We start from the raw sequence: 12,799 nt of genomic DNA on the forward strand, positions 1-12,799 counted from the left end.
AAAATCACAAGTATACAGTGCATTCCAATACTTACTAGGCATTGTTTTTTTTTTTTCTTATTTTCCTAAGAACACAACCACCCTAAGAATAATTATGGCGACAATCTTATATTTTTTAATCTCGAAAAGGGTGCCGAAAAATTTATTAATCACATAAGGGTGCTGCGAAAGTTTTTTAGTCCAAAAAGGAAGTTGTGGAAAAAATGTTTGGGAACCGATACTGTTGAGGCCAGTACTTTATAATCTTCATAGGGAAAGGAATTAACCAAAACTTATACTGTTTATCTGCTCACCTGTTCTGATAAAACTGTAAAAGTTTCTTAAAATTGTAATTGATTAACTTTATGTAAAAAAAATTGACAAAGTTATATTATGTTCTTTAATCTTATTAAATATAATTCTTAAAAGTATCACCAATACTTCTGGAAGTTCTGCTCCAAACATGATACCCCAAAAAATGTAAGTGGTCCATAAGAAAATAAGATGATTGTTGAGAAATTTATTCTTCTCTCAGGACATCATAAAAAAGCATGTAAGACATCAATTAGCACTAACACTAACTAAAACAAAATTATTTTTCTCTAACTATGATGTTTCGCATTCTAATTAGGCTAGCTTAAGCAAGTATTTCCCCACTGTCCTGTCTATATTAGCTTTCAGACAGGTATAACCTAATGGATCTCTCAATTAATCACAGATCATTGGGACTTTAGTGCAGAGATGCACAACCTTTATCCCTTATACTTCAGTTGTGGCATTCCAGAAACTGACGAACATGTGGTAACAACTTTCACTTTGTTTGAAGCACTGGAGACCAAGCTACACTGGAGTACTGGCATCTACAGTATCGGTTCCCAAACGTTTTTCACCACAGCTCCCTTTTTGTGATAAAAAAATTTTGTGGCACAGCGGTTGAGGTACAATACTTGTACACAATACACTTGTCGCTACAATACTTAGGGTGGTTGTGTTTATAGTAAAATAAGAAAAAAAAAGCTAAGTAATTACTAGGATGCACTGTATATGTTTTTTATTTTAGAATATTTTGGGAAAGCAGCATTAGCTTACAGAACTCCTGGCATGCCCTTGAGACACCCACTTAGGGAACCAATGCTCTACAGGCTTTGAGGAAGACAATGAGAGAAAATACTTTCCTTCCTTTGCTCCTTTGATGACAATGACCTACCCAATTCCTCAAACACTACTGAGTCCAGTAAAGGACATTAACAGTAAAGGACAAGGGACAGACGAGGTTTCATGTTAAACTTTCTGCCAAACCTTACACTATCGTAGGTTAACACCTCACTAGGACTGATCGTCTTAACCTGAGTCCCCAAGGGAACCAACGAAATTAGTTACTGTGGTGTGTTTATTTCTTGAATAATGGCGGTATACTTTATATTCTTTCATATGTTGAATTTAGGACCACATTTTCTGATTGCCCGACACACCCTTGAATAAATTCACTACAGTCAAATTATATCATAATTTATAAATAAATGTCTTTGAAAACACTAAACCATGTTTTCCTAATAGAAAATTTTAACTTTTCGTTGGTGTTCAAGGAAAAATCACTAAGTCCAACATTGTAAAAAATCACATTTCATATTCACTGTTCAATTCTTTACCAAGCATTTTCTTCATATTTTTACCTGAAAAACTTCAGAAAGTCATTCAAGGCATTATTTGGTTGAAATCTGTTAGATAAATTCATTCAGTCCATGGACGCAATAACATTTTTAACCAGGCAGAAGTCATTGTCATCCTGGATATTATGACATTTGTTAGGACATTGATGATGTGTTACAGTATTTGATTACACTGGTACTGGTAATGGTGGGGGGAACAAGTCCGGCAAGTGGGCCTATTGGTCCTTTTTGCCATCCCCAAGACAACCCAATGGAATGGCTCTTTAATATATCTTATTCCCCTATATCAAACCTTTTTGATTTTCTAATGAAATTCAAATGGGACTCCCAATCCACAGAGGAAGCCTCTTTTCCTGTGATTCTATCAGAGCCTAAAAGCCTGTATCTTAGTGACGCATACCTACCACAATCTGCTATGTAATGTAAGGAGTCTCTGGGGCCTCTTCGCATAAGCAGCAGGTTTCATCGTGGACTACTCCACATATCTTAAGATGTCTTTTAAGTCTGCAGTGACCTGTAAGAACTCCTATTAATATTCGGAGTTCATTTCTGTTTAGGCCTAGCAGCCACTTAGTTTTAGGAATAGAGGGTTTAGTTACTAAAATCTTGGTCTGTCTCAGCCCTATACAGTCCCTCCACTCCTTACCTGCTTTCTTCCATGCCCGGTCAGGAACTACTTTTCTCTGATGCCTAGGAATGGTTCTGATCCTATAGGAAGGTGCTCAGCCCTGATTCTAGCAAGCTGATCAGCTTTTTCATAACCTGTGATTCCCTTGTATCCTGGGACCCACACAAGCTGAAGCTTCTTTAAACAATGATTCTAATGATTCTAAGGCTAGTTTACACTCTCTTATCAAATTGGAGGTGACTCCAAGGCTTAAAGGGCAGACAGACTATCTGAAAAGATGGTGATGCTAGTCCTAGTGACTCCAGGGCATAAAGCTGCTGACAAGATGGCGAACACTTCTGCCTGCAAGACAGTCGAGTGCTTGCCTAGTGGGAAGTTTAGTTCTATGCCTAATTCTTCGATGTAAACCCCTGCCCTCATTAGTCCTGTCGAATCCATTTTCGATCCATCAGTGAAACAGGGCAGATACTCTCCTGGGGTTTCCACTAAACCCTGTACACAATCCTCTAACTTTGGATATAGGTAACTAATCTTAGTGTTTAGAGTGGGTGTTTTATCTAGAAGTGGTAAGCGGTATTGTAGTATTGGTAACTCACTTTCCACCACTTAAGCTATTGCTGCGTGACCAGTAACTTTCCTGTCTCTATCCACTGTCTATTTTCTTTCATTCTTATGCTAATGCTAATGCCGCTTTCCCTTTAATCAATAAGTGGAGTGGTATTAGGAAAAGCAGGATTTCTAATACCTTAGTAGGTGTTGTGCGAAATGCCCCAGCTATGCCGATACATTGGCCATCCGCATATGGGAAGCCCTTTGCAAGGCTGTTCACCACACAATGCTTCCATAGTAAATTCTTGGTCCTATTATTGCTGTGTAAATCCAATGCATAACCTTTGGGTTGAAAACCCAGGTAGTGCCCACAGCGCGTCTTCCTTTCCAAAAGGCAGCACTTATTTTTCTTTTAATTTCTGCAAAATGAGATCCCCAGTTCAGTTTTGTGTCAAAATTAATTCCCAGGTATTTGACCTTTTGGTTCAGTTTGAGTTGATTGCAAAAGAAAATCGGGGTTTGAAATACACCCAATTTCCGCTTCCTGGTGAATAGAATCAACTCTGTCTTTGTTCGGTTAACTGAAAGCTTCATTTCAGTACACCATGTCTGTACTATATTACATGCGACTTGCATAAGTTCCATGATGGTACTAACAAACTTTTCACTAATGAGGATCACTCCATTGTCAGCAAAAGCTTGCGCGAATATCCTAGCATCCTCAAGTCTTCTCAATAGGCTATCCATAACTAGGCACCATAGCAACAGTGAGATGAGTGAGATCTGACCCATCTGATAATCGCAACCTTGTGTGTCTCAATTAAAAGGGACAAGGTTTCCTCTAAGCTGGAGGTCCACTCCCCATCTGTTTTCCTTAGTGCAACTATTGGCTGTTGACCATTGCTTCCTAATAACTTTATTAAACAAGAGGCTTCCGGCGTGCCTTCTATGTTGCTGCAGAACTTGCACCAGCCATCTCGTTTATGTCTTCTAAATTCTCTTTTATACTTATTAGAGGCAGCCTGGTATACATTCCAGTCCGTCTCTAACTTTGTTTTATAAGCTTTATTATAGGCTTTTCTTGTGTCTTTTTGTAGTGTAGTGAATTCAATTGACCACCATCTGACTTTTTTCCAGACTCCCTTTTCAATGGACTTTGATTACACTGAGATAAGAGTTTATATCTTGTGATTTATAAAACTATAATAAGAATACGAAACATCATGATTAGAGAAAAATAATTTTGTTTTAGTTAGTGTTGCTGCTAATTGATGTCTTATGGGCTTTTTTACGATTTCCTGGAGGAAGAATAAATTTGTCAACAATGATCTTATTTTCTTATGGACCACCTACATTTTTTGTCATTTTTTGGGGTATGATGGTAGGATACTTGTTGGGAGCAGAACCTTCAGCAGTATTGGTAATATTTTAAAAAATTATATTTATTAGTACTAAAGAGAAAAAGATAACTTTATAATATATATTTTTTCAAGTAAGAAGTTAAATAATCAATAACAACCTTAAGAGACTAACAGTTTTATCAAACAGTTAAGCAGATAAACAGTATAATTTTTGGTTAATTCCTTTCCCTATAAAGATTATAAAGTACAGGCTTCAACAGTATGATACCAAAACTTATGGTTGATTTCTGACCCAATAAAGTTGAAAAAAAAAAGTTCTACTTTTTTTTCCTATTGAATCCTAGGATAACTTTTTACCAAACTTTCTGCCTTTAATCATTTATAAGAGCAAAAATCATCGTCAAAAAAACTTTAAATCAAAATGAAGTATGGTTTACTATCCATGTTTGATGAACTTTCTTAAATAAGAGAAAAAATTTTGTTTGTTTTTCAATTTTCAAGATCTTGAAGATTGTGCCAAAAAAATTGATTTTATTTTTTCTAAAACTATTGAATGCTACGAAAATTGTTGGGAGTTATTTTTAATAAAACACAAGTATCAAATTATAAAAAGTTAATGGAAAAAAAAATTATTGATCATGTGTAATAATTGATATGTATGAGAGGCACCAGCTGGGAGAAAGGAGACAAATGTAAGTCCTTTTGTCGGCATGTCGTACCTGATAAGGATTCATACCAAAGGAACCACTGAGTCATTGAACTATAAATAGATACCAGGTGTGGACTGGGGCACACACATCTGAGACTATTAATCGCATAGGTAGGGGTACCTACATAGCCTTTATCTCACGCCTGGGCACACTAAAATCCCTGGCCAAAGGCGATGACCTCATGTCAAAGAGGAGAATTGCCTCATTCAGGAAATTTCAACATCAAAAGAGTACCGCCCCACAAGGACCGAAAGGCCAATGACCTGCCCACCCCCTCTTGATGATAAATAAAAGAGAGTGGGAGTATAAATGGACCAATGAGAAAAATGGAGATCAGAAGTAGAAGGGAGAAAAAGATCAGGAGGAGAGTTGAAGACATCAGTAGAGGATAGTTGAAGATCAACCTATCAGTTGAGAAGTCGAAGAGCAGTCTTGAGAGAGACAGGAGTTGACACCAGTGTGAGGGAATAGGAGGAAGTCAGACATCGCAGGGATTCAGTGTAGGCCACCGGCAGGCTGTGGTGTGATGCGGGACCAAAGATCCGCTCCACCACTACTGCCAAGACTGATAGGTGCACCAAAATAAGTAAGACCTTTCAGTTGTATTTTGAATGGCAATAATAGAATTGATAAACTTAGAGTCAGTATAAATAACAAAGATTCCAACTGGTACTTCTCAATTCATAATATAATAATTAAAGTTTAAGGAAATAGATCTACTATGCTCTCTCATAATATTATTCTTGCTAATGTATATATGATTATAAATATAAAATAATGCAACCGAGACTTTCGTTTATAATTAAGAATCCCTGCATGCTACCTCATAATAATAGCATAGTAAATTGGTAAACACGACACCATTGGAGAAGAATTCCAATGAATAATTATAAATACTTAAATCTAGCATACCATGGCAAGGGGGTCTATGGTATCTAGTGCTTGAGTTAAATATATTGCATACATTTGGAGTTGGTTCCCATCAGGAAACGATAGAGATACATAAGATAAATACATAGATATATAAATATAAATACATGAATATAACAATAAATTAAATATAATGCGTGTACGGGAACCCCAATCCAGCCTTAGAACCACTGAGCCCTGTACACACGGCATAATAAAAGGAAGATGGTCTGTGTGCAGTAATGAGAAAATAATATATATATATAAAATAATATTAAAAAATTATATCAGTTGTAAATTAGTTTAATTTATTGAAAACAGAAAGCAGAAGGAAAAATTCTAGAAAACATTGCATAGTAAAGTAATAAAAATAAAGTTTTGAGGCAGAGAGTTATTTCATTTATAGTGAAATCCTTTTATATTAAGAAACTTTATTTAGTATAGTTACAACTCAGCCACGATTGAAAGTAATGTAACTTTTATAAATTGGTCTAATAGTAACTGATTTGTAAAAGTGAAACTCTAATAACATAAAATATTTCACATTTACTAAGGGAATAAATTAAACCTAAACTGGTAAATACGATCAATTAACTAACACTTCCCCAAGTTAAGCCATCATGGAGCACAACAATGGTTTGTTACAGTTCAACTTTAATTTTCAATAAAATATTGAGTAAAATTTTTAGGAACATTTTGCATAAGATGAAAAATACAAGCTTCTTTGTGTAATAATATTAATAGCATTTTAATAATAACTTTTTTAAATACTTGTTTTGTGAATTTGCAATATTTTTTTAAAGAGAATCACTAATTTTTTGATATTATGATGAGCATTGTCAACAATACCCAACTACCAATTTACCAAGAAAAAATAAAGTGCCCTTCATCTGACCGATATCTTACAATTTTCTGCATGTAGCAAAATATTGGAGACCCACTATCTAATTTTCTGGATACATTCTAATCATAAAATGTATCAAAAAAAAAGATGCTACAAACAATATTATCAGAATTATTTTATAGTATCAATTTATAGATTTGAATATCAACAATAAATTTCATTATGTGAAAAAAAAATTTAATGCTCTGTTGAATTTCTAGGTTATTATCTGGGAGTCAATTGGAATAGGAGTCTTCCTTACCATTGGTGTTCTCCAAGTAGCTTTCATGACTGTTATTCAAAATACAGAGCATATTATTCAGCTAGGAGTTATGGTATCTCTAGACTTTATAGTCAGTATCCTACTCATTATTGATTTAATACTAACCAATAAAGATATTATTCACACCCTTGAATTGGAAAATTCAACACCAAATGGAGTAAACCACAACAGAAAGTAAAATAAAAAAATAAGAAATAACAATACAAGAATTATGTTATTTTAACTACATTTATTGTCCAAAGAAATGCTCGGCGCTAGTTTCTCTTCAATGAAATAGACTAATTGCTGAGCAATATCCTTATCCCGGAACATATCAACTCGAATTTTCTTCAATAGCAGTTGGTAGTTGAAAGGTGCCAACATTTTCAGTGTATCTAAAACATAAATTTATTATATAAAAGAGAAAACAAGGAAACCAAAGGCATTTCAACAGGCATTCATTAAAAAAATTTTAACGTAAAAATAATGTTTTAACACCATTAATTGCATTGGACAGAGCCAATCTAGAGTTCAAGAAGCACTACACAAGAAAAATTGTAAAAAATTGTCTAGGCAAAGCAAGGTTCAATGCAGGATTAAAATAGTAGAAATTAATCGCTCATTTGTCTTGAAATTGCTTTACCAGATTTACTCTTTCTGAGGGTAAGTAGGTTTTTGAATATTTTAACATCTTTGATTTTGTAACCACTCTTTTTTTGTCATTACTAAATGATCTTTGTCTATTATGGTTGAAGATAAAGAACCCTTTGAATGACTATGTAGCTGGTAAAAAAGGCTGTAGTGTCCGATACTGAGCAGCAAAGCTTGATCATGCACTCTAGTGAAACCAGAGGACAAGCAGCAAAGAGCTGTGAGTTACCTGTGGCCAACTGAGAGCCACAACTGAATCTACTATCATACAACACTCTGTGATGAAAAAACACCATTTAACAATGTCTAAGATTCCCTGCAGGCTTCAAATGGTGTGACACACCTATCAGAACTCGGAAATCACATGAAGGAGAAAGTATGAAGATGAAAGTATAGACTTTGAACAAGATAACCTGCAGTTGGGCCACAGCTCCTGGAAAAGTATAATGGGAAAAGTGATTATGTACCAGTTTTATTCCCAGAGGACTCTCTCTTCAATATATACTATTTAGAAGATGTAGAGTATGAAGATTAGCAGAACAGCAGTACATATAACATAATCTTCATGAATTGTAGCCTTTTCAGGAAATCATTTATGGTTTGGAGAGATATACGGTACCATAAGTATTGTCACCAAACATTTGGAGCACACAAGAATTAAAGTTTCAAACTGGCATGTAGGATTTACAGATATGAATTAAATAGAGTACTTGTGAGAAAACTTAGGAAGATGTGTTAGGGATGGTTATCCACTCTCAACTTTAATAAATAAATAAATCAGCTTCAGTGTAATTTCTTTGTAGTTGTAATTAATGTAATTTCTTCAATGCCTGACTGGGCTAAGACCCTTCATTGTGCAAGAGGGGGTAATAGATGTTATTAGACCATCCACTGTCAGAAAAACTAATGTAATAAAATAATTATCAGTTTTAAACAAAGTATTGTAAATTGAAATGATTTATTTGTGGTATACTTTGTTTAAATAACCTTGTGTTCCTGATTAGAGAGAGAAAAAAGAGAAAAAATCTGTGCATTAAGACATGGCCAATATTGTAAGAAAACTTTTAACTTTTAACGTAAATAACTTTCACAGCCTAGATTTGAGACTTCAGAGCCCAGATAGGTGAGTATTCTTTGTAACGATAGAAGTGAAAAATTACAAACATTCAAGTTCACTTAGCCTTATTTTATTTATTCGTTAATAACATAAATAAAAAAACATATAACATCACAAACAAATAATGACAAAATATATACATAATAATCATACCTAAAACAACAATCCTAAACTGCTTATCAGAATCATCCAAATGAATAAGAAGAGTTTCATAAGTGAAGCTGAGAAGACTTGAGTTATGATCATCTTTCTCTTTTAGTAAATCAAATTCTGCACGGTACAATTCACTAATACATTCAAGGCTCATCTCTCGAACCTTTTGGTTACAGTCATCAAGCCTTTTGAGTAGGCCTAGAAACAAACCAATAGAAATATTAATAACACAGCAAAAATATTGGATAAAGTAGAAGAAAAATATAATATAGGACTAAAGTTAAAGTTAACTTTAGTTGTATTTAACTATAGGTTTTTTAACTATAGGTTGTATTTGCAGCAGGGCCTGAAGATGTCTTCCTGGTTCTGTTTCCCCAATCATTCGATGGAAGGACATGCTTTGATATTAAGTTAGATTAATTGAAGAATTATGTATTAATCTTTTTAACAGAAATAATTATGCCAAAAATAATTTCAGTTAAAAAGATTAATACATAATTCTTCAATTAATCTAACTTAATATCAAAGCATGTCCTTCCATCGAATGATTGGGGAAACAGAACCAGGAAGACATCTTCAGGCCCTGCTGCAAATACAACCTATACTGGGATACAGGTTGTGTTTGCGGCAGGTTGTGATGTAGCATCTGATATCACCATTATTCATAACCCCAATGTTGTAGAAAATTGGTATTATTCAATTTATAAATATTGTAAATAAAACAGTAGATGGCGACACTGCTTCTCTTACAGGAAACCTTTGTTTGAGTCAGTCAGTCGTGGCGTCTATTAACGGAAACATATACTCTTTGCCTTTGTTTATAAAACCTTTCCCTAAATTCCTCAACACCCAATCCCAACTTCCACATACCTCTATTCCTCAAGAAAGGGTATGATACTGTAATTATGGCAATGGAGTGAGTTAATGGGTTATAATCTGAGGATAGGTTACCGAGGCAAGATAAATATTTAATGGCCACAAGCCTAATGTATGAAAATGTCTAGACAGTTAGGGTTAAGATCAGTCTGTTAGTATATAGGAGAATCAGGACAAAAGAGGTTTCAACAAAGAAAATGGAGTGTAGACAGCAGCGATTGTCCCAAGGAATTATTAATTCTGACTTCCCATTGTTGGTTTTTGCATTTAAGTTAGCACATAGAAGGAAATGTCTAAGGGCATTAAAGAATGATTTAAATTATGGTTCTGAAAAGGAAATTTTGGATGAAGAATATCCTGCCACAAATGTGATGGAAAAGGCACTCTCGTGCACCTGATATGCTATAATTCAACTTATGGGATAGAATATAAGGTAACAACCACTACCTAACTTATATGTGCAAGCAAAAATCCTAAAGATCGTGTTAGGTAATTAAATAAGCCTTTTTTAAAAATAAATAGGGATACTACAAAAGAAGAGATAATTTGAAGACAAAAAAATAGAAAACAGAATAAGCCATACTCAAAGTTTCAAGTATTTTTTAATCATTAAATTTTAAAACCCTCCATAATCATGTGAATATAAATGGAATATCACATATTTAATAGTCTGTATAGCTAACAATAACCTAAATATAACCAATATATATTTCATTAATTATGCATGCTCATGGTATAAACAGAAAAACTGTTTTAAAATAAAATATAAAAAGACAAATTTGTATATTTTTTTGTATATTTCTTGTATATATATTTGTATATTTCTTTATTTATTAAATAAAGAAAAATTTGTTAATTTGCTTTAACATCCTTTGGTATTCTAACAAGGCCTGAACAGATAGGTCACCAAATTATTCTAGCTAGAGTGGAAATGTTGAGATCTATTACCTGTTGACAATTATATTGTGAAAGACTTTTCTTCCATGATATAATAGTCAACCTTCTAAAGCTAGATTTGAACTGTTTCTGCTTCTGACTTGAGAATAAATTTAAAGATTTTAAGACCTAAAATCTTACCTTCCATAATCTTGGAAAATGTTTTGGGCTCATGGATTCCCTCAACAAGGCTACATTTTTTTATTGAGGCAATGGACAAAGTACGGGTCTTCTCGTTAGCATCATCTATTAATTGCAATAAAACTGGAATCAGATTTGGAGGAAGATTACGAGGCAAAAGAAGGAAAAGAGAAGTTGCCGTCATTGTTCTTATGGCTTCTGCACTCCTTCCTGGTTTCCATTTCAGTTGTTCATATAAAATATCTGTAAAAATGGTTAAATAAACATAAACAACAAAAGAAAAAGAGATATTTTCGTAGTGGCTAAATGGCAACAGGATTGGGAACTTAAAAAAAGGCAGATTTGTTTGGCTGAGAATACATGTTGACATGACAGTGATGCATTAATCAAAGTGTGATACCTTGGAATCTGAAATTTTGGCCCATATATGAGGCAGACAAAATATATAGAAAATAAACAGGAGAATGAAAGAAATCTGGTTCCTTTAAAGTAAATGTCTTTATCAAGCTGATTGAGTGTACCTCCTTGAAAGTTAATGCACTGGATGAAAGAGCAAATCAGATAATTACATCTGAATATTTAGGGAATAAAGAAAAAGTGTTAGGATTTCATAGTTATAGTATTTTAACAGTAGAATTTGTGGTAATTTTTAAATTTTTTTATAATATAATAAATTAAATCCACCTTTTTCATTTCTATTTTTGCATTTCAGTAACTTGTGCATGATTAAAATTTATCAACTAAACCAGTCAACTAGCAATTGTTTCAAAAGGAAATAATCCTATTCTGGGTAAATTATTTCCTTGAAATAAATTCATATAAAAATATTTTGTTTAAGACATGTTAGGAGTTTTTTTTATAATAAATATATTTTTTTTTTTTAACAGGCATTTACTCTAATTCAAATTTATTTTAAATTAAATTAAAAAAAATAAATACATTCTACCAAAAAAAAAGAAGCTAAAAATGGCTTCCAACTCACTAATTGGGATAACATAAATTATTTGGATTATTGCCTTAAAAGAGCAGGAAACTTAAGAATAGTATTACATAAAAATTTTTTTTTTGCTAATAATTAATGATTTTAATGATACATTGGAAATATCAATAATACCTGTAATGATGGTATTTTTGAAATATTCCCTGACCTCCATAGTTGGCAAAGTGATGTTTTCATCAGATATGATTTTATTCAAAGTCAAAATCACCTTCAGTATTACTTCGGGATCTGTCTCCTCTTGCACCAAACACTTTTTAAATACATCTATAATGGAATCGATATTTTCTTCGACTACTTCACCTTAAAAAAAGTAGAAATTGAAAATATTAATAGATAGGCCAAAGCTGCTTTATTAAGCTCAATCATTTATTAAGGATGAAACAATGATCAAAATTAAAGTGAAACTAGAAAACTAGTGAGGTATCATTCAACTTTCTTCACTAATTGTCTTATTTAGTTCAGGCTGAAATGAAAAAGTAAAGGGACACAAATAAAACAGTGAATATTGACTAAATTGAACTTACATCAAATGAGATATTTGATAATCTAAAAATTAGGTTATTGTAAAACTAAAAACCGATAATTTTAAGTAACAGGCCAACAAAGTTATTAAATTTTGAGCACATAAAATATAAGAAGGAATTTCCTGAAATTAATTTTAGGATTGTTTCAAAACAATCAATTAATTTGAAAGCAGCTTTCTTAATTTGATTTAATTAACTAGAAGAAGCTGCAAAGGCCATTACTTGAAGTAGCGGTCAAAACACAACACTCGAGCTCTTTGAAGAAAAAATTGCTGTTTGATCAGCTCACTTGGTAACTTCAACATTATCTTTGTCCAATCAACGATGCAAAAACAAACCATATATATAGGGTGTTTTTTTAAGCCCGATAGAACTTGAAATTGTAAAAAATAACACAAAAAATTAAATTGTAATCAAAATTTTTTTTTTATTCGAAAGATCAATACGTGA

At 33.0% G+C, this 12,799-nt stretch overlaps 1 protein-coding gene and 1 long non-coding RNA gene across 2 annotated transcripts in view; one reads left to right on the forward strand and one right to left on the reverse strand.

Moving 5' to 3' along the window:
- The first annotated feature begins 4,082 nt into the window (after nt 1-4,082).
- LOC106684691 (uncharacterized) lies at nt 4,083-8,384 on the forward strand. The gene is made up of 3 exons (XR_010844217.1): nt 4,083-4,246; nt 6,911-7,614; nt 7,707-8,384. It is a non-coding gene; the product is annotated as an uncharacterized lncRNA (long non-coding RNA).
- Dnaaf5 (Dynein axonemal assembly factor 5) overlaps nt 7,182-12,799 on the reverse strand; it is a gene marked incomplete in the record, with an annotated part of 19,064 nt that continues 13,446 nt past the window's right edge. Inside the window, 4 exon segments of the mRNA XM_014426916.3 lie at nt 7,182-7,346; nt 8,873-9,070; nt 10,826-11,068; nt 11,940-12,125. Coding sequence (XP_014282402.3) covers nt 7,192-7,346; nt 8,873-9,070; nt 10,826-11,068; nt 11,940-12,125 — 782 coding nt within the window.

Source organism: Halyomorpha halys, unplaced genomic scaffold, assembly GCF_000696795.3.
Source record: "Halyomorpha halys isolate HHAL.00 unplaced genomic scaffold, Hhal_1.1 Scaffold602.1, whole genome shotgun sequence".
NCBI lineage: Eukaryota > Metazoa > Arthropoda > Insecta > Hemiptera > Pentatomidae > Halyomorpha > Halyomorpha halys.